Consider the following 23,859-nt stretch of genomic DNA (forward strand, 5'->3'; position numbering starts at 1 on the left):
AACCTATTTTTCTGAACTTTTGTATAATTTTTAGCCTAAACTTGTATATTATGCACGTCTCCATGTTATTTTCCAAACCACAGTCTAAAAAATAATACATATTTCATTAATGTGAGCTGCTCAATCACTGGGAACATTTTGGATGAAGTTGAATATCGATTGAGAAAATTAATTATAAATAGTGATAATTCCCTCTTAACTTGCTTATTACAAGGAGTTTATGTCTTATATTTAAAAATCTGTTTACAAATTTGACACTGTAAATTCTCATCTTTGAAAGATATGTACAAAAAGAAAACTTTTCATAATAATAATTGAGGCAACAATGTCTCTTTTCCTCATTCTGCCTCTGAAGAAAGCTGCTGGTTAAATATCAAAGTCAGTTCCTGATATAAAAATTACATTTTGATTACAAATCACTCTTTATTAATTTCTTTCTCTTTTCTTATTAAAATGTTAATGAAGTATTATATTCACCTGAAAGCAGAGAATTCATCAATTAAGTTTTCATTTAAGAATAGAAAGTGCTCATACTAATTCTAGGAAAACAAATCACAAGTGAAAGTGTAAGTGATACAAAGATTTGGAATCCTCTTAAAAATAGACTTTGTTTATGTAAAGTTATCCCGTTAATCATAATTTCTAGGTTTTTTTAAAAATCAAAACCTGTCTAATGGCTTCTATGTTATTCAAATCAAGTGTTCAGGAGTTCACAATTAAGAACTAATATTTAATTTGATTTATTTGAGTGGAAGAATGACTTAATTTTTCTGAAGAATAGAATCTTGAATTCTGTTATACAAATACATCTGACTTTTGTCTCAATAAATTGATAGTTATCCAATTTATCATGGATCTATATGTAGGCACATTAATGCACTGGCAAGATTGTTACTTTGAGGAAATTTCATGGACTTAGATAACAAGCAATTTGCTTGCATCTATAGCTGATTATTAAAAACTCAATATTTACATAATATATATACATATATATATTTAATATCTCCTATCAGTTCTGATTCCCTAGAGAACCCTAATACTGAATTTGATACCAGAAGTATGTTTGTATCGTATACATGTTTTAAGTTGCTTTTCTTGCTGCCCTTACAGTTAGACTCTTTTTCATGTAGAATTTGAAACTGGTAATGGTTTGTGCCAGATTAGTTCATTCACTACCAAGATGTCGATATGATTAAATTAGAGGTAATACAAGTGATTTTCAAAAGAAGAAAAAACAGAATTTCATGGGGTAGAGTATGCATCTCCTTTCACTTCACTTCATCTCATTTTATTTTTACTATGTCATAAAGCTGCAGCCCTCTGAGTTTAAAAAGTTTCATAAGGACAAAACTCATTCATTTATGGACATTTCTATCCTTCCACCTGCTCCAAAAAGAGATTTCTGGCTTTGGCCTCTCACTTTCTTTCAGCTTCACATATCTTAGAAGGAACTGACCTGTCCTGACTGCTCCTTTAGTTTTCGGTGGGCACAACAGCACAGCGAGGGTGTCTAAGGATCTGAGGCTGCGGATTTTGGCTGGTGGCAGGGGGTGGGAGGACTGAGATTTCACAAAATAAAATTTGCAGAGAGATTTTTGAACAGCTGCAATGAAAGAAGAAAGCTAATTGAAGGAGAATGGGAGTTTTAAGAAGCATTGCTGAGGACTCAGAGTTCCCTTCCAGGTCATCAAGAACCATAATAAAAACACGACTGATTTTGAAATAGCTATTTCCTCATGGACCATGTTCTTCTGATACAGATCTCAGACTAGAATACAGAGAGCTTGCTTTAAGAATATTACATTTTGTAGGTTCACTTACATAGCTCACTATAGTAACTTACAGCTATCAATTGAAATAGAATGATAATTTTTGTTTAAATGTTCGCACAATTTTCACCTTTTACAATTATTTATTTTTAAATTTGTAACTTTAGAGTAGCATATATTTTTTAAAAGATTTATTTATTTATTTATCCCCACCCCGCCCCCCCGTTGTCTGTTCTCTGTATCTATTTGCTGCGTCGTCTTCTTTGTCCGCTTCTGTTGTTCTCAATGGCACAGGAATCTGTGTTTCTTTTTTGTTGTTGTTGCGTCATCTTGTGTCAGCTCTCCATGTGTGCGGTGCCATTCCTGGGCAGGCTGTACTTTCTTTCATGCTGGATGGCTCTCCTTGCACGCTCCTTGAGCGTGGGGCTCCCCTATGCAGGGACACCCCTGCGTGGCAGGGTACTCCTTGCCCCAATCAACACTGTGCATGGACCAGCTCCACATGTGTCAAGGAGGCCCAGGGTTTGAACCACGGACCTCCCATGTGGTAGACGGACGCCCTAACCACTGGGCCAAGTCTGCTTCTCAAACTTAACTTCTGTAGATTGCAAAATTACCAATTTCCTCTCATCCCTGAGTGCAAATCTTTTTTCAACTTGAAGGGGAAGAGTTCTATTTCTTCATACCTTCAATCTTCTTGACAATGAGACTTGCTTTGCACGTGGCCCATGTGCAAATGTTGCGCAAGCAGAATTTTGAGAAGTTCCTTATCTCTTGCTGCTAGCAACTCTTCCCCATAGGATTAAGCACAGACCAGCCAACTGCAGGATGAGAACCCTTAAGCAGTGTGGTCCCAGTCTTCCCAACCATCCCAGCTCACACAAGACAACTGAATGAAGTCATCCTAGACCACCTAGTCCCAGCCAAGTGGGCTCAGATCAGAAACACTGCCAAGATAACCCATAAAGTCAGGATGCTGTTTAGAACCGCTAAGTTTGGGGGATAGATTGTCTTTCTGGAAAAGCTAATTGCTACACTGTCCTAGTTTGTCAGAGCTGCTGCAATGAAGTACTATAGACCAGTTGGTTTAAACAACACCAATTTATTATCTTGTGTTTCTGGAGACCAAAAGTCTAAAATGAAGGTGTGAGCAGAACTGTCTTCCTTTAAAATGGGAGAGGCCATTCCAGTCCTCTCCCAAGGCTTCTAGTGTATGGCCAGGAAGCTCTGGCACATCACTGATATCACTTTGTCTCTCTCTGTCTTTGTCTTACTCTTACTGTGTCCAAGTTTCATCTGCTGAAAGGACACTAGTCTATTGGATTAGGACCCACCCTAATCCAATTCGATCTCATCTTAAATAATAACATTCTCAAAGATCCTGTTTACCAATAAATTCACATTCACAAGACCTTGCTGGGGGTGGGGATTGGGGATTTGAGCATGTCTCTTTGGGGGATACAATTAAATCCATAGCATGTAATTTCTTTCTTTTTATCTTTATTATATATGACAACACAAGATTTCCAAAGAATATCAAAGTAAGAAAGTAAGCCAAAGAAAAGTTAGCCACACCTTAGGCCTTCTTTTAGAGCTCAGAAAGTTATATCCAGTCATGAATAATAATGAATGTACCACTATGTCCACTACCAGAATAGAAGACATGCCTATATTCTCAAATCACAGAAACCAAAATAAAACGATTACCTGATGGTTTTTCCGGGGTCTGCCTCTATAATCCAAGTGCAGTGAAGATTGTTGTCGTAAGGAGCTGGGTAGCCAGGAGACAAGATGCGCCCTGAAGTGGCAGCGTGGATCCGACCGCCACATTCCGCTGTAAAGGACATGGACATGTGGAAACATCTACTACATGCATGGCAGGATTCTGTTCAGTTACTTAAAACCAAAAGGATCATTTCAGTAACACATACAGAGGGAAAAATCACAGTAATTCTATCTTTATAGTATCCTTTCTTGATCTCCTCCCAAACATGAACCTGACGGAAAGACATTAGCCTCCACGTAATTATAGCTGCAAGGATAACAACATGAAACACTCAAGTTACAATTCTCATAGTATAATTGTGTCTATATCCTCAGTAGAACAGTAGAAGAAAGTCTGACTTTCATACTTGAAGAAAGAAAAAAAACCCAGAAGTTTAGGAATGCGTAATTATGCACACTAGAAAAAGAGCATTAAAAAATCTTTTCCTCTTCCAAAAGTTTTAAGTCAAATCAGTATGCTGTTGATGCTCTTAGGCCGAGCTTTCTTAGGGTAATCAAAACTGGCTTTCAAACTCACCTATGCAAGAAGGCAACGGTTTGTCCCACACTCTTCGATCTCCACTAAGGCATGTCAGAGTGCTGCTGCCATGCATGGCATATCCTGGGTTACAACTGTACAGAACCACAGTGTCAGTAAAGTGGCCTTCATCTCGGATTTTATAGCCATAGTTAGGGATTCCGGGGTCTTCACATTTCACTAGATCAAAACCTACGAGAAAGAAAGAGAAAGCAAGAGTAGACATAAAGGTAGAATGTATGCTAGCATGAAAATAAAGATGAAATAAATCTTGAGAACTCTATTTGTTCCCCTCCATCTATTTCATTAAGGAAAATCCTTTTTTTGTTTTTAAACTTCCAAATTGTCATCAGTTAAACCAGTTATAATCCATATCTCCTGCCAACATACTGAATACTCACAGTGAGTTGCAAAGCCGTATCTGAGTGAACTGCAAATCTTTGCTGCCTCCAGATTCCCTCGGTCCCAACCTGGGACATTCACGATGCAGGGAAATACCCATTGTGCCACCAGGGGTCTTTTCAGGCACTTGACCAACAATCCTCAGAAGCCACCAGTCTTCATGTCAACTTCCCCCCAATTCCAAGATCTTAAGCTTCATGGGAAATTAAAAAGTTGTGTCTGCCCACAAAAGATTGGGAACTCATGAATTACCACCTGCCACACAGTTATGAGGCTCTTGAGCATCTCCATACACAAAAGAAATTCCATAAATGAATCATTATAATGACTTTGTCAAACTAAGCTCAAAGATATAGATGACAGAAATGAAGATTTAACATCTGCAGTGCTGAGAGCTGTATATTGCTTTTATGTGAAGCAATATTTTAAGACCATCTGTGAAGACAGTCTTACAGTAACATATTTCTCTCTTCATATCATGATGCAAATTTCAACCGTTTCAAAAATTAGACCTGGAACCTTGAGTGACCATGTGGTCTCTTTAATTCTATATTGGCTGAAATTCCAGCTCTTACTTTTTTTTAAAAAAAGAAGGGGAAAAATAAGCCTGTGCTACTTTTAGACTTTTAAGTCTGTCAAACTTGCATTTTGAAATACATTCCATTGAGGAAAATACATACTTAAATTCACAATATAATTTTACATAGATGATCTCTATAAAATTGAGATTGAGTTCTGCAACTCTTTGTATTGGAGAAAGAAGGGAGTACAAAATTGATAATGTACACTAATAAGTAGTATTAGGCTTATCATTAATGCTTTCACAATAACACTCATCTACTTAAGATACACAAATAATTGTAATTCAAGATGCCTAGACTATAACGAAAAAGGAAATATTTAACAGCCACAAAGAAGAGGAAGGAATGAAGAAAAATTTGAGGGTCACAATCCCATATGGCTGTGGGATAATCAGAATATTTGACTCTGTCCAGTCTGCCAAGGCAAGGGAGGAGAATGTGAAACATTAAAACATCCCATTAATGTATGCCCCACATCCATTGAAAGTAAGTGTCAGAACAGGCATTACTGATCCTATAGGCCTGTCTTTTTCTTTCACAAGGAGAGCCGGTGGAAGTTTTTGTTGCTCTTTTACTTGGTTTTGTGTTTGGAAGTGACAGGATCTGAGTGGTGTTTCAGAAAGCTTTACTGCAGAAGGCGCAGGAAGAGGGGTGAAAAACACGCAAACCTGGAGGCAGAATGACTGTGAGGAGGTGATTTTCATAGGCAACACTTGAGTAGACCTCCACTAAAGGCAATAAATAATGTTTCTGGGGCACAACTACGAATTCCAATTAAGTATTCCGAGTATCAAGTGCAAGGGGAACACAAAATTGGGAATATCCATTAGACAAATGAAATCCAGGTATATAAATAGAAAAAAGAGACAATAATAATTTCTACTATTTATACAACTATAACATAATTCTGGATGAATTAAAAACTCTTCACCAAAGTGACGGACTCAAATGCTAATGGGGTCATGCAGGGTCCTCTCAATGAGAAAAGGAGCTCATGTGAGACAGCAAGGGTTGGGGGTTTGGGGGTGACTAAATGAGCAGTCATGACCTGTTGTCCTGTGAAATTGACCTGAGCTTCTGATTTCTCAAGGGGCATTAGATAGCTACATTTTTTTCCTTTATAAAATGCTTATTGAATTAAAAAATATTTTGAAGCCAAATATGTTTAAAATACTGGATTAGATTATTGAAGTTAGTTGTAAATGTCATTAAGAGCACTAGATAATTTAGCAATATTTTGGATTTTGTAAATGCCTGGAATCATTCAGTCTTGTCAGCTGGTGAAAAGGACTCAACCGAGACTCAGAAGGGAAGAGATTTGGACTATTTCATCTAATGATTTTAAACGAGGCTTTGAAAGATGTACATCTGCTAAAAATCATGAAAGTATGAACCCAGATATGGTTTAGGTAAATCCCCAACAAGAGGCGGCTATATAGAAGAGTTTATTGTGAGACATTATAGGCTTTCTTCCTTTGAGGTTTATGCCCGTATTGATCAAGTAACGGCAATGATTTTCCTGTGTGACTTAAGGACTGTCTCATAAGCGCTACAGGTAATTTATCGTGGTCAGTGCTGACTAATGTCACTCAGAAGATCCCTCTGTGGTCAGAGTATGGCCTTTAAAGACGTCAATCAAATATAATAACAAAGTTTTAAAATCCCAAAATAAACTAATTTTAAATTTACTTTGAAGAAAGGCTGTCCCTGTCCTAGAGCTTGCGTTAAAGCCTTTTCTGGAGCAAGGTTGGAAGGTATAGTAAAAAACAAATAAGCAGACCCATGAAGATGTATCAATAAAAAATATCTTATTTGGGATGAATATTTTATGAACATTTCTCTTTTACTGCTTTTTAAATACTCCTTCCTATTACTGCTATTGTTGTTGTTGTTAACCACATCTTGCCATGCATACAAGCAAAACAACTTTATTTATGAACTAATAGTCTTTATACTACCAGCTTGTGGTGTTTCTTGTGCTGCCTTCTATTATTTTTGCATAAGATCTCTTAAGTCCTGGATTGCATCCTGAAATTAATTGTAAAAAGTTCTACACTTGGTTCCTAAATGCCCGAAGCCTTCTAGGTCCATTAATGTTGCTATAGGAAATATATTCATCTCTCTTGTAAGGAAGTTATAAAGTATTTGGAATTCAGTTTCCAGTCCACTGAAGAGAACTTCGTTCTCTCAAAGTTTTTCACATGATGTAATAATAGCTATAGGTGGAGTCATGGACATTTATACCTAGAATGTTGGGAGTCTTACCGGTCAACTCTTGAAAGGATTGGAGTAGGGTCTCCAGACACCCTAAGTTTTTACTTTGTTTTCTTGGCCGTGTGAACAGGAATAGCCTGTCTCCACAATTTACAGTAGGCAGATCAAAGCCATGGAACTCTCAAGATTTCATAATCAGTTAGACTTAGATTCAGTCCTTCAAACAGTTTGACTCCTGGACTCTACATGTACACTGGGAATGCAACCTTAGCTGTGCTGCCTCTTTGACTATAAATTGAATGGAAGTCATTGCAGTTGACTTTTGCTTGTTATGGTTAGTAAGTAACATACTATCATTGTCTTCTTCTAAGGTATTCAGCACTGCTTTTAAATGTTGATAAGATAAGTTGAATTAATGTGTAATAGCAGAATTCTGAAATGATATAAAATTCAGTAATGTTGTTCTGTCTCTGGTTCAGGAGACATTTTTTTATGGCTTATTAAAAAGTTCAGATATATTTTCTTAAGTAATTATATTTTGATCTCAAAGATATTTCTCCAAGGAAGAGATACTTCAACTTTACTTGTGATGTAAAGGATCATAGAATGTTAGTCTTCTGGTAGCTTCAGAGAAAAGACTTTAAAAATATACAGAAGATATCCTAGATTTATCTATCTTGAGGCTACTAATCTGTAAGAAATCAGTGTATAAAAACAGTATCTATATCTTTTTCATGTTGTAGAATGCTTTACAATGATTAAAGGTAGTTATTTGTGTCAAAACAATGAGTTAAAATTGATGTTTCAGTCTAATTGGAAATGCTATTTTTTTCCATGATTTTTTCTTCGATCACATAAGCAGCAGAGATGCTATAAACAAATTGTTCTATTAAAAAAAAGCTCCAAACATCAGGCCATTGAAAATTACTACTCCATGTGCTTTGAAATAATTACCCAGTCTTAATATTTTTAAAGATTAAGTCCTACAGCTCTGCAAAATCTAACAAAATGTTAGTGTCACAAGATACTTCTTTTTAACTTTCAAGTATTTGAACTATTTCTTATCTTCCAAATGAAACCATTCATGTGCAAAAATCACCTGTTCAGATTTAAGACATTTTATCCATCTAGGCTGAACAAAGAAGACTGGAATGATGTACATTTCTTAGAGTCTAAGCAACTCTTGAGAATGTGCTTTCATATTCAGGCAAGCTTTGAAAACATAATTGAAGAGGAATACTAGTCATTTATAAATCTCTTATAGCTTTTGTCAGTAGCAACTGAAAAAACTTTAAACATTTATAGAAACTCATTATCTCATAACTTTACAATAGACTTATTTATTTCATTTTGAATAACGTACCTTTTGGTAAAAATTTCCTCAGTAATCTAAGAAACATTGACATGTATTAAAAAAATAGAGGAAAATGCTTTCCTACTTACAGTCGGTAAAAAGGGGAAGTATACAGAAAATTTTAATGTTCTATTTTATTAACTCTATTTGCAGTCTTCGGAAAGAAAAGGAGTTCAAGAAGAGGGCACTGCTTAAACTTATTTTGTGGTTCACTTGAGAAGTAAAACTCATTAACAGTGTATTACCTGAGACACTTGAATCATCCATTTTTTTAAACACAACTCTCATTCATGAAATAAATTCTGGGTGATGCATGCAGGTGTTTGGTTTTTAAATAATCTGTTAATATATATCTACATTTTTTAGCTAGAGCTGTTACTGGTTTCAAATTGATTTCTTTGTCAGCTACTTTTTTTATTTTTTTCTTTCCTTCCTTTATTTTAAGCTTTGCTATTGTTGCTTTCCTTCTGTGGCTCTATGAGCAGCCCTAGCAAAAGATATGCCAATTATTCCCAAAACAGCAATCTTTAAGAGGATGGTGATGATGTTTAAACAGAAAAGTGAACTTTTGTGCTCTAGGGTGAAACATCAAAAAGCCAGAACAAGTCCTGAATGAAAAATCACATAACCTAAGCAATGACCTATTTTTTCTGAGACCATGAAATGAGTCATGAAGAAGCCATCAAGCAAGGTGATCAAAGTGAAGAATTCCCGGAGTCACACTTGAAATATTTTATAATTCTAAGTATATTATAATATGTAAATCCAATATGAACCTTTAATGTTTGTTGAATTGGGTCATCTGCAGGGCTAGCTACCCAGTAATTCAAAGCGTTAATACCAGTTTTGAAAATCTTCATGAGACAATAGCAATTATTCAGCTTGTCACTGCATTTAAACATTACACACCTATTGTCAGCATTGAGGTTATTTAAACTTAGAAAACCAGAGCCAAGGAACTGATCAGGATCAGGTATCTAAATGGAGGGACTGGAAATGGATGGGCTGAGGCATCTTTGATCAATCAAAATGTATTTAAATACATCCTATTGGTGAATACTGTTCTAACATACACTCTGGTAAGAATTTCTGATCAGTGCACTGACTCACTTTTCAAAGTATATATATATATATACATATATCACTTTGTTGGACACTGTGAATAGAGTTGAATGAAACAGGGTCCCCATCTTCCACAATCTAGTTGGTTACATAGATTAAAAAAATAAATATTTTTAAAACAATAAGATAAATGCTACTATAGTGATTTATGTGAAGATCTAGAGAGGCATAAAAGAAAGCTACTAGTAGCTGAAGGAAAACAATGAAGATTTGTAAGAGAGACAAAACTTAGTCTGGTCTAGGAGGATGAGTAGGCATCTGCCTATCAGAAAATCAGAGGGACAACACTCCAGATGGAAGTCCTTACAAAAACCTGGTGGCGTTAAAGAACACGGGGAATCTTGAGGATGCAGAGCGAGTCGAGGTAACGTCAGTACCTGAATAAGCTTTGTATTGAACATGTGGAGATTGAAGTGGCAATTGGGATTGCTGTAACACAGGAAAGATTATGGGCAAGATCAAGGAATTCAGACCTACTGAAAACATAATGGAAAAAAAAAAGCCAGAAGTGTTTACATAGGGAAGTAACAAAAATATAAGCGGGAATACTACAAAGACATTTACTTACATTTTTTGTTTTCTTCTTTTTAGGAAGTACTGGGGATTGAACCCATGACCACGTATGTGCAAAGACACTCAACCAGAGGTGGACCCACTCCCCAAGATATGTGTTTAATGCTGAGGGTCATACTGTGGCAGTGGGGATGTAAAGTAGGGGATGAGGTAAGATTAAGGATGTGTATAAAGCATGGAAATATATTATAAAGAAATACATTATATTGCATTTCTCAAAGAAGGGATGAGGGAAGTAGGAAGACTCAGTAGATGAAAGGTGGATGGTCTGTGATGAAGAAGGAGACAAGAAGAGAAGGAACAGAGCTTCTGTGAGAGATGTGGTAGATAAAAGGGAAACATCAGAACTATCAATTCATAAATATTAGTTTTGATGCATTATTAACCTGTGCTCATAATTCAGAGAAATAGTGAAACCCTTCACTTACAACTTTTATAAAATAATTTAAAAATAACATGTATTTGAACCTATGGGGGCTCAGAGCAAGAAAATCTCAGCCCATATGGTGGTTACAGTCCAATAAAGAAATCAGACAAAACAAATAGCAATAGAGTATAAGAAGTGCACAAGTAATAGAAATATGTAAAATAGGAATCAATATTGGCACTTACTCATAACAAATGCATTCACTCTTATTTCTAGCATATTTGTATTCTGTGGTCTTTGATCCTTATTTTCTGTTAGCTTTTCTATTTTTTTTATCCAATTATATGTATGCTTGATGCACACATTTCTCCATGTATTGGTAATAATGAGTGGGGAAATCACATAGGCTCTTTTTTTTCTTTTTTTTTAATAGGAGCCTCTGTAGGTTTTTATGACCATTGCTCCTTTGATCATACTGAGTTAGCCCATGGTAATTTGATTAATATTGATGTGTATGCATCATTATTTTTAAATATGTCCACATTATATATGACTTCTACATATTTTAGTTTTAAATAAAAATGTTAATGTGGAAAACTGCTACTCTGTATAGGTAAGCTTTTAAGTTTCATTTCATAAAATGCCTTTTAATTATGATTTCTACTTGATGACAAAGCTAGTATATTATATATACTATCTTAGTCTAGTGATTTTTTTATAAAATATATTTGAGAGTATAATTTCCTAATAAAATGCTTTTTATTTTTTTGACCCAATATAGAAATGGATATTAAAGTGAAAAAGGAGCTATTCTGGTTGAGAACACATATCTAGACTTTTTATTCTCTTAATTACAACATAAAGTCATTAAGTCACTTAGTTAGCATGTATTTAGAAAGTGCCTATTCTGCTTAAAATTTTTTTCAGGATATTGAAGATGCAAAATTAATTAACCCCAGTTCTTGCCCACCAGGAGCTCATAATCTGTACAGGAAGACAAATACCACATAACAACAAAGGTCAATGTATTGCAATTTAAAGGGACATCCACTCATTAATCAAACACACATTTATGAAACACTTAATATATGGTGTTTTTACATGATACCATATAGTATATAAATGTCAAGACATAGCCCTGACCTTCAGCCCTGTCATAATATTACATAAACAAGTACTTAAGGAGAACAGAGTGGACAAGCATAACTTTTAAGTGGCATATAGAGAAGGATTTCAGGGAACTGGAGTTTTGGATTACTTCTTCAGTGTTTCTGTGAAAGCAGGAGAGTAGTACAGGGCAACCCATTTATAGGCAGCCACACAGCATGAAATATGGCTGCTTCTAAATGAGCCACCTGTACTTTCCAAAGTGCACACAGAGGCCTGTAAAGGAATATATGCCATGCTTAACTGGATGGTTCCTTCAGTTTTACAAAGAAAAAGGTATACATACATATATATACACATTTATACAGGAGAATGTTCAGAAGCAGAAGTACAAGGAAATGACTTCAGTCAAACGCATATTATATTTAATTACATAGAATGTAATTTCATTATCCTCAGAACATTTTGCAAAACAGAGTGATAGTTCTCTAAGCCAAACTCAGCATGTAAATGCATTACCTTCTCTCCAGCATGGGACATGACTCCCAGGGATGAGCTTCCCTGGCACCAAGGGATTACTACTAAGCACAAGTTGATGATGTAACTAGAAAAAGACCTTGAATAAAAGAGTCAACTCAGACCAGCAGAATAACTCAGCCTACATGTAAAACCAGGTGTTGAAAACTGCTTTTTGACCTTGAATAAAAGGGGGAAAAGGAAAGAATAAATGAGTTTATATGGCTATGAGTCTCCAAAAAAGAGATGGGAGGTCATGAGAGGAGTCATACTTACACATGCCTCAGCAGGGTCCCAGAGAGAACCAAAATAGATAGAAGCCCAGGTACTGGTTCTCCTGAGGGCTACAGAGACCCACAGGTTCTGTGGTCATGGCAGATGGCCCTGGAATTCAGTGCCATGTCAGTTGGCCCTACTTTGGAGTTTGCGTTCCTGAGCATGATGGAGTTGAACTCAGATGTGACCTTTCTACACATGCCTCTTCTATCACTTTTACTGAACCTGTGGTTGGCACTGGGGTTGGTGTATACTCAGGAGACCTGAATCTCTGGACTGTCCATGTGACAGCTGAGCCTCAGCAGACTTGCAACTGCTACCCTCTGGTTTATTGGACTTACCCCAACCAGCTAAAAGGAGGTGAAGAAGGTCAACCACTACACCAAAGAGCCAAGAGTGCCTACAACTGCAAGCAGGAGAATTGCATCCATTATCCATGTGGAATCTAAGGCCTCTCTTGATTTAGAGGTGGAATGGGCATAACCATCCAGGGTCCACAGGATGGAGGAATAGAGTATGGATTAGAGTGGACTTACTGGTATTCTACTATGGAACTATTATGATTAGTAATGGAAGAAATTGTAGCACTGATGTGGAGAAAGTGGCCACAGTAGCTGCTGAGGGCAGGGAGAGGGAAGAAGAGATATGATGTGGGGGCATTTTCAGGACTTGAGGTTGTCCTGGATGGTACTGCAGGGACAGATGTTAGACATTGTATATCCTGCCATGGCCCACTGGGTGGACTAGGGGAGAGTGTAAACTACAATGTAAACCACTACCCATGTGGTGCAGCAGTGCTCCAAAATGTATTCACCAAATGCAATGAATGTGCCAAAATGATGAAAGAGTTTGTTGATGTTAGAGGAGTGGGGTGAGGAGGGTGGGAGTATATATGGGGACCTCTTATATTTTTTGAATGTAACATTAAAAAAAAAAAGAGAGAGAAAAACAAACAAAAAAGCAAAGCAGAGTGATGGTATTAATTTTCCACATGCAATATAATTTAAGAAGTAATCACCTCTCTGAAAATGTCTGAATTTTTTGTCTAGGAACAATATATTTAAAAAAGTAAAACACAGCATGTTTTCATTTTAAATTCTGAAACTCACTATTGCTTAAATCCTTGACTTTTCCAAGCATCTGATTACCTACTTTTGATTCTGTAGAATCTGGCCCTAGGAATTTGCACCCCTCAAGAATATTCATGGCCAAATATGAGGTTAAGAAGAACTAAAATTTCACAATACATAATTATATAATTTATATCAAACTTTATAGAAATAAAACCTAGATTGAATATGGATTTTATAGCATATGAAATTAACTATCAAAATAAAAAGAGCCAATTTGTAAAACAAGGGGACAAATAGATATTTCTACCAATGTATCCCTAATACTATAAATGAACTATATTGCCATTATTTATAATTCCATATTTTTATCACCAGTACTCACATTCAACAATGAATTTTTAAAAGAAACTGAAGTATTTTTGTCAATTTGAATCAATTATACAATTATTTTTAAAGCTAGGGAAATTTTCAGGATTTTTTTTTTGCCATATTGCTTAAGAAATACTAAATCCATTAAGCAAAATAAAAAACAAAACAGAAGAAATGGGAGGAGAGAAATTAGAAACACCTAAATGAGCATTTAGTTGTAAAAGTCATTTATAAGTAATATAGGTTTCTGAGCATATGATTTTAATTTCCATGGTATGAATTTTCTAAACATTAACGATACGTATATTTTGTATTTGTTCGTTTTGATTTGGGATAATTAAACTGATGATTCTTTGAAACGTTTACTTTTAAGAAGAGAAATACAAGCCGTGGTTAATTTATTCTTTTCCCCCAGGGATTTAAGTATCTATTAAATGCTTAGGAAAGTAAAATCCACTGGGTTCTGACTTGCCAGTGAAATATTTCAATGAAGGTGATTGTGGATGGGAGCAGCGATACTGTAAGAGAAAGAATGTTACCTGGCATTTGTGAAACACATCCTTGCTGCTCTGTAATGGATTAGGCAGCTTTGTTCATGTTAACTCTTTTAATGCTTAAAATAATCTTATAAGAAAGGCTAAATTCCAGGATCTAAGTAAGGCAGGCTGGGGATTTTTGCCACAGATTAAATAAATGATGGCAATCCAGAAAAGTGCAGAACCTTCTTAGGAGGTCTCCGTCTGAGAAGATTAGTAAACACAGGACTGAATTTCAGGTTTTAGTTCAAGCAGTCAAAAGTCATACTCTGAGAAAGCCAAAAAGGCAGGAGGAAATGAGAAAATGGACTGACGAATAAGAAGGAGATGCCTCCTGGTAGAGAGTGAGTTCTCTGGAAGGGAACTTGAAGGAACTTGCCTCTCAGGAGATGTGTCACGCTCCCTGGACTCCTGTGGCCTTTCTTACTGGTAACAGAAATACGTAAACTGAGCAAGAGACTCCCTGATTAACATTTTGATTATATCCCTTCTCATTTGCTAAGGAAGTTTCACATGATTTTGCCCCCCCTCCCCAAATGTAATAAATATCAATGAAAATACTCTTTAAAGCTCGACTGGAGATTTAATAACTCATCAATAATTCTTCTTCACTCATAAATTAATTGTTCAACTTTCTTTTTCCCAGAAAGTTTTCCGATGCTTGATCAGGAAACATAATAAATATATCCATGTCAATTTACCCTTAATCAAATGAAACTTACAGTAAACCTCAAGAGATTATTCTTTAGGCAATTAGTGACAGAGTCCTGATTCCCTGAATAATGCTCTTTTCCTCTCTTTAATCCTTGCCAAAATTTTAAAAATTTTAAATGAATTATCAGGAGGAAGGTACAGGGACCCATATTGGACAATGTCTAAACACCCTGAGTGGAAGAAATAGAAAGATTGATGAATGAAAAGGGGGGGGGGGGGGGGGGGAAGGGGGTAAGAAGCTGAGAACTTCCTGATCTGGTGGCAAGCTGGCAGCCAGTGAGCCCTGGGGTAGCTGGGAGGGGATGAAAAGGAGGGGCACGTGAGCAGTTCTGAAATAATATACTGCATTGAGTCCTCAAACTCATTCCCTTTACAACATTCCCCTTCAGTTTGCCAAGTGTTAGATGTGCATGTTAATGCTTATTTCTTCCTGTCCCACACTGTAGAGATTTTTATAAGAAATAGTAAAGGATTTATGAAAACACTTTGAGCTCTTCATATGTAAATTCTATATAAATATAAGGGATTATCAACAATCCCTGAATTTATTGCTGCTGTTATTATTCATATGTTGTTACTTTTATTATTCTACAACGAATAAATTCAAAGTAATTGTCAAAGCATATGCCATAATACACAACCTCAAGCGATGGAGTGAGGTCATCAATTCTTAAGAAGTGACAGCTGCAACCAGACCCCGTCCGACATATTGAGAGCATTAGGAAGTAAGAGTTCCAGTCGTCAGTTCAATATCTTATTTTTTCAAAGAACTTCTCTGGGAGTGCCTGCCATCCATCAGCATAATTGTGACGCCAAGTGCCAATCAGTCTTACGCAGCTTGCTTCTGAGATATTAATAATGTAAACCACCCAACTGAAGGACCATACTTCAATCTCAAACTGTTGTGCTGAGATATAATGCTTGCTTATTTGGGACTTTTACATGCATGCTCTAAGGGTTCACATATGTGAAACATTACGAAGAGTTAAGTAGCGAAACCAAACTGCAAAACAAAGCAAAGCAAAACTAAGTGACCAAAAATGTTCATAAAAAAAAAAAAAACCTAGGTAATTCGACCTCCTCTAAATGGCACCCTTTCTATATCACTATTTCATAGCCAAGGCACCCACAACTTTCCAAACTTGAAATGAGCTTTGACACATTCATGTCCACTGGTCCCTTCAAACCAGTCACCAAAATCTTGTCTCTCTCAAGTGTGTCCACTCTTTTTCTTCCTAATTTTCGCTTCGTCCAAGTCTTTCCACCTCACATCTAGATTGCTGCTGTTGCTTGTTAGGAAATTTTCTGGCAGGAGATCAGCTGAATACTCATTCTAGTCAGAATCGTCCACCCCATTATTAACACCTCCCCTTGGGGTGAAACGCTTGTCAAAATTGACAGTAGCACATTTTATGGTTATACTTTTACTATAGTCCGTGGTTAACTTAGGGTTCTCTGTTCACGTGGTATAGTTCCACAGATTTATTTCCTTTAATTTTTAGTCTGTTACCATAATACAATCTAATAGTTTCCCTTTTAATCTCATATATTTCAGTGCTCCTAATTATGTTCACAATGTGGTGCTACCATCACCACCATCTGTTACCAAAGCATTTATTTCCATCATTCCAAACAGAGTTTCTGTAAATTTTAATAGCCTTAACTTCCCATTCCCTATCCCCATCCTACCCTTTGGTAACCTATATTCTAGAATCTATTTCTATGAGCTTGCTTATTCTAATATTTCAAATCAGTAAGATTATATATTTGTCCTTTTATGTCTGGCTTATTCCACTCAACATGATACTTAAGACTTACAAAATTTGGTGTGATTTAAAATAACATTCAATGAAAAAGTTCTGGAAACAATGGTGATGGTTATATAGCATTGTGAATGTCAGTGAATCGCACATTTTAAAGTGGTTAAAATGTTAATGTGTAAGTTTCTGTGGGGGTTGCTGAAGAACTTGTGTAATAAAGGTGGTGATGGCAGCACAGCACTGTGAATGGATTTATTACTGAATTGTGTGCTTGAAAGTATTTACAAGGATAAATGTTTTGTTATACATTTCTTTATTTGTTACCATAATAACTTTTTTAATTGGCTAAAAAATAACTTTCAATCTACAATATGCAGTTACTGAAATGTCAGAATGGTATTCATAGTATTAATTACTTAATTAACCTAGAATGGAAGCTACAAACTTTCCTAATTCTCCATAAGCTTGTTTTTCAAAGAAGGAATCCCATCAGTTCTTATTTAATATATAATATATGTAATATATAATATATAATGTAGAATGTAGAATAATACACAATATATAGTATATAATACACAATATATAATAGTTCTTATTAAATATTGATGTTGAAATCTTTTCTGGCTCGTTTGTATAATAAAATGGACATTTACTTAAATTATTTTTTAATATATGAAATTCTACACAGTAATTTTCAACTTTAGGAACACAAAATAATGCCATTTGGTCATAGTGAATTTAGTTTGAGGGTGACAGTTTGACAAAAGTATTTCATGTAGTTTTTGATAACAAAGTAAATCATAAATAGATTTCCAATAGAAGTCAAAAATTATTTTCTGCTTTTCTTGATTTCCATCAGTGCCATTTTATTCCTTTAGATCTGATCATTTGTTTTTACATTTAAAATATAAGTTAATGATTAAATATTAAAATTAATAGAGACTCTATATGAATTATATGAATGAGCACTTTCTCAGCAAGAGGTCAAGTAAATCATTTCTTCTCCTAGACAAGTCATTCCATAAGTTTCACTTCATGCTGAGGTACAATATGGCCCTTCGATGTTTCCAGAAGAGCTAGCCATTCCAAGTACTTATATGCTATCTCGGATTTTATTTTCTTGGTTCCTCAACTGTTGTTCCATTAGTCAAGATGTATAAAATTTACAATGCTCCAAAAAAGTAATCAAAACTGTGGGGAATCCTCTGGCCCCCCAGCTCCTGGTGTGGCCGTGGTAGAGATACAGACTTCGCAGGGGACACGGTGCCAGGTCATCACCCAGCAGCAGACCACCGCAACCCCAAATAATCTAAAATCCGTAAACTCTACCCCTGTGGTCATTTACCTGCCCAATCTTTTTGCACAATCTCTTTACTGTCATTTGACAAGGGGGTGAATTTCTAATTAATTTAATGGCAAAACTCTGACTTTGGAAATACTCTGTTCCTTAGACCCTCTGTGTTTTCCTACCAGAACTTAATAGTACCAAAATCTTCCTCATCCGTTAGAACTCAAAACACTAGGCTCATATTTAATTCCTTCTTTTATCTCATTTACAATCCAATTCATCAATGAACACTGTAACTTCTGGTTTTTTTTTAAATCTACCATCTTGTTATTATTGCCATTAACTCAGAATTATACAAATTCCAGAATAATTAAATTATACAACTTCTAAATTATTTGTCTCTACAATCTAGGCTACATACAACAAAAAACAATTGATGTGAAAAATCACGCATTCACAACTGAGCTCTTACCTTTTTCTCACTGCAAATATACTTCTTACCTATTGTTCCAAATCAGTAAATTATACTTGCTAAGCTCAGAAAAGTTGGCATGCTCAACAACCCCCTTTCTCTCACACTCCATACACAATCCATCATTTACTCATTTGTTACAGAGATTTGAGTCAAAATTTCATGAAATCATCACCCCCAAAATTTAAACACCTCTAAATAGTTATAAAAGCCTTTCATTTATTCATTTTTATTTCATAGAATTTCAAAATGAAGGGGACCCCAAAACAGCTACTTATTATTTACAGATGGAAAATCTGAGGTATGACATGACAGATGAAGCAGCAGGCTGGTGGCAAAGCTAAGATATCTACCTCTGAGTTCCAGGTATCCAGGAAGTGTCTTTCTTTTACCTCATATATTATTATTAAAATAAAATACTCAACAGTGAATGCTAACATTTGGGATTTGCTATTTAATTGCATCCTATGTGCCTTTTCCAGATTCTTTACAATCTTCAAGCTAAATATTTTTCATTGTCTTAATATTTTATATGCTTCAGTCTACCAATCAGAGGAATTTAACAGAATTATTTTCCCACCAGTGTCTCCTGAAAGGCTTACTTAATTGAAAGGTTCCTTTTGAATATCTTTGATGATGTAGAAGTCTAAATAGCCTTTAAATTTGTTTATGTCATAACCAATAGAAATGAGAAAAATAATAATTTGAATTAGAATATATTTTACGATTCTTTTGTTTGTTAAGCATCCTTAAGAGTATCATGCCATATGCAAGAAAATCAAAATCAGAAAGAAAATGACCTGCAACTCATTACCCATTATTTCCTGACAAGTTATGTCTCTGACATTCTTACCCATTTAATAAAGATTTTGACTAATACAAGAATTATTGCTTTTTATTTTCTTCTAAAGAAGCATGGAACACAGCCTGTCATCATTCTTCCCATAAAATTTTGCATTTGGTGAAGTCATCTGTCAGCCTTCATTTTTATTCACACTCAGATCATCTGCATGTAGTTTATTCTTTATAATGGATTTACTTATGTCACTCTTCTCTAGGGTCTTTTGTCTTGAAAGAGTGGTGGTTAACAATATATTCACTAATACTGAAAGATGAAAATAAGTGTCAGTGCCTAGCAACTAACAAACTGCCGCAAAATATATGGAAGAAATAATTATATAAAAAATAAATAATCCACAAAATGAAACCCCGTGGGAAATTATGCAAAGCTATATCAAACCCACAAGGACGTCCAGCTCGTTTCAGACTGACATGCATGCCGCAACTTCTACAAGATTCGAGAAGAGATGATGGCCGGGCTCTGGATCACCAGGGAGCCTTAAGGCGATCACTAGGCTTTTATCACATTGCCACAGAATTCAGGAATATACTGATTTCACTAGAAATTTTTAAACACTGGAAACTCATCCCTTTTAATCTTTGCAATGATGTACAAGTTAGTAAGTGAGCAAAGGTGATAAAACTTGCAATTAGAAGGCAAGAGACCTGGGTTAGACAGCAGTCTCTTCTCTAATTTGCTCTGTGACATTGAGTAAATCAATTAAGAATCACCTGGTGTCATTTTCCTTTCTTAAAGAGATCATAAAAATGCTTTGCCTTCTCCTCCCTCTGAGAAGTGGAGGAAGATTTATGTGCTGTTTTCATGGCAGCCTCACCTTGCAGCAGCTGAGCTGCAAAAACTTGTTCCCGGATCTCCCTTTTGACTTGATACCATGTTTGACCCAATACTTCTCTTAATGATATTAGTTTTGTATTTTGATCTTTTTCTTAAAAAACCCACATGAAAATAAACCTTTCTTATGCAAACTATGAATGGTATGCTTGGATTGGGGGCTTGTTTTATATATTACATTTCCAGAGAGAGGAATGCCTTCCTCTTTTTAAAATGCCCACCTTATTTTACAAATAAATATAACAGTAATTCTAGGTTCTTTCTAGCAGCAATCTCCACTGGATCTGAATTTCCTTGCTGTTTGTGATATTCCTACTGAAAGTCATCCTGGTTTGAAGACTATATTAATATGGCATGATTCTGTAAGCTTCTTTTCTTGTGGAAGCAGAGTAAAGATGCAGTTTTTGTAATTCTTATAAGAAGGTTAAACCTTATAAAATTGTATGCTATGGCAAGATATTGATAGGAAATGTTTTCAATAATATCGTAATGTAAGTATATGGTCATCTATTTATCATTGCCAACTTAAATTCTGACATATCCAATCGTTTTCAAAATAGCCCAGAAAAGTAATTTTTAGCTATTTAGAGCCGATTTGCTTCGCGTACCATGCAAAACTATCCCAGCATCCCCTAGCCACGGATGAGATGAATCTCTGCAGTTTAAGTCCCCAAACTACATTGGCCCTTTGGAATTCTCTGGTGCAGACTCCCAGTTGGACTGACTCTGTGATGTCGCCTGGACACATAAGCTGACCCTCTTCTCTTCTCTCCTCTTTCTTTCCCTTATCCCCCCCCCCCCCCCCCCCCCCCCCCAGGAATCTTCCTCTGCCATGCTGCACCTTCTGCTGGCTCTCTCAGCCTTTGGAAGGTCTCAACCCTAGAGGAATTGCCCCTCACTGCAACCTAGTAGAGTACTCCTAGTAAAAAGCTTGTGTGCTCCTGCCATCTAGTGGTAAAATCTTTCCCTTGCTCAGCTCGGAAATTCTTAACTTGAACTCACCTCAGGGGGTATACAATTTACATTTCTGAGATGCATCTAAATATGTGAGAATATAGTCGAACTTTTAGATAAGAACAAAATGCAAATTTTTCAGGTTTAAATGTGGATTGGTTTTTCTTTTAACCAAACTTTACAGTAAGCAAGTTTCATGTTTTTGAACCTTAGCTCCTGTTTTCTCTGTCTTCTGCCTTTGTCCCGTTCATTTGCCCATCATCTTCTAGTACTTTTCCATGGAATTTCACTGTGTCTCACATATTTTAACTGGCTTACCTTTAACTCATCAAATTAATCATTCTTAGTTGGTCCTAGCCCCAGATACAGCTTCGTTCCATAACAGGACCTCTTAGAGAGCGATTCTAGGAGGAAAATTTGTCAACTATATAGGAGGAATATTTTGTCAACTTTCTTAGACTTACAATGAAGTTATACCAGTTTAGGCTTATCAGTTCTAAATTCCAAACCGTTTTCTTTCCCTAACCTGGATCTCATCTCTGGATCCTAGTTCAATTAAATTGATTTCTTGCTTTTGTATCTGTGTTTTTCACTTCATAATTGCCTGTATCCCAAGTTCCTCTAAACATAGTCTCTAATCTAGTTAAACAATATTTTTCTTCATGGCCTCCCCCAAATTCCCTGCATTGGATCGTGGTGCCTGTCACTGAACCTCAGCTTAGCTGTCTGTTGATATGCTCTGTTCCTCCATCAATAAACTCTTGCTTCAACCTCTAAATATCATTTGGCCCTGACTCACTTTTATGATTTGTCCACCTGTTGGAATATTTTGCAAACTCAAATTAGAACACCCAATGCCAAGTGCTTTCCTAGCATACCTACGATATTTTGTCTGTTACAATACCCTTCAAATATTATGTTCTGTCCTGTGATTCTTCCTTCTAATACCTGCAATCAAATGTATTCCTACTCTCATGGTCTACAGCAATTATCAGTTTAGTTTCAAGTTTCTCCCCATCTACTTCTCCTAACATATAACTGAGTGTCCTGAAAAAAATACTATTTGTAATATTCAGAGCCATAGCTGAGTAATAAATACAAAAACATTCATCAGGATAAAGTTCATGTGAAATGAATGAAGTAGCCATGATAATCAAAAAGATAAAATTTTGACATCATCCATATTATCAATCAGGAATGTGGGGAAAAATTGAAGTAAGATGGGGATTTAAATAAATATTCTAGCTCTTGAATAAAAGGTATAAAACTTTTTCATAACAATAAATAGTTTTAAGGTCATTATATTTCTCTTTCAAATAAAATATTAAATGTCTTATTTATTATAGCTTGCTTGAGCTTGGCTTTAAAATATGGGATTCCACCAATACAGACCAGAAGGAGAAGAAGAAGTAAGATGATACTAGGCAGAACCTGGGGCTGGAGAAAATTAACCTAAGTAAAGGGGTGGCTTCTGTTGACATGGAAGTGGAAGAAGTGGTAGTTGAGGGAGACATTCAAGTGCTCCAGAGGTGTTGACAATGAGACTTATTTTTCTTCAGAGAAGTCTCTACAACAGAGGCGTTTCAACCAAGTAGATGGTAACTGATAGTAGAAAAAGACTCTCCAAGAGATATCTCAAGCCATCAAGGTAAATGAGGCTGGGCAATTAGACCATTTACAGCAGTCTTAGATATCACTTGATATGGGTCTATCAAGCCTTTGGATGAGAAGGAACTGCTAAGAGCTAGAGACCAATCAGGTCAGTCAAGTGGGCCAAATTTGGGGAAAAGCTTCACATTGTGGAAAATTTAAATGGTAAATAAGGAAACTGAGGCAGAGACCTGTCAGTCACAGAACTGGGGAGAAGGTTTGACATGCACATTGATGAGCAGTGAACTAAGAGAATGGAGGAAAGACCAAATATGATGACTCTCTGCAAGCCCACTGGATAATGGTCATATGAAGCAAAACTAATTGAAGGTCTCTGCTCACAGGTAGCATTGAGATTGTACCTATGATCCTTTACTAGGCATAAGTTGGTTAAAAAATATACCTATTTTAGGTATAACTATATACTGCAGAAGAGAGGTATTAGGAATTGACTAGAAGAAGTATGTCCTGCTATTTTATTTTCCAGTTCATATTTCTTTTTCCTAAGAAAACACAATATTTTCATTCCAAAACAGTAGGTAGTTACAGATGACAGCTAATAGTAAGCATTTCTCCTTCTCTTTCCAAAGGGCTGTCTGACCCTCTAGAGTAAAGGACCGTCACTGGAAAAGGCTGCCCACCAGCTGCGGGTAGATGAGTCTACAGGTCTAGTTCTGGCCTAAAGATAGCAGCACAAGTCTCACGTGTCACTCTGGTCAAGGTGATTAAGAAGTGAGTATGGGCGGCGGACTTGGCCCAGTGGTTAG

The 23,859-nt window shown here is 36.0% G+C and overlaps 1 protein-coding gene across 1 annotated transcript in view; it reads right to left on the minus strand.

Annotated features, from left to right (window-relative positions):
* Positions 1-23,859, minus strand: part of CSMD1 (CUB and Sushi multiple domains 1) — a 2,093,507-nt gene that overhangs the window by 361,557 nt on the left and 1,708,091 nt on the right. The window contains exons 24-25 of the mRNA XM_058288018.2: positions 4,072-4,263; positions 3,477-3,603 (exon numbers count right to left, since the gene is read on the minus strand). Coding sequence (XP_058144001.1) covers positions 3,477-3,603; positions 4,072-4,263 — 319 coding nt within the window. The remainder of the gene's footprint in view (positions 1-3,476; positions 3,604-4,071; positions 4,264-23,859) is intronic.

Source organism: Dasypus novemcinctus, chromosome 25 (assembly GCF_030445035.2).
Source record: "Dasypus novemcinctus isolate mDasNov1 chromosome 25, mDasNov1.1.hap2, whole genome shotgun sequence".
NCBI classification, from domain to species: Eukaryota; Metazoa; Chordata; class Mammalia; order Cingulata; family Dasypodidae; genus Dasypus; species Dasypus novemcinctus.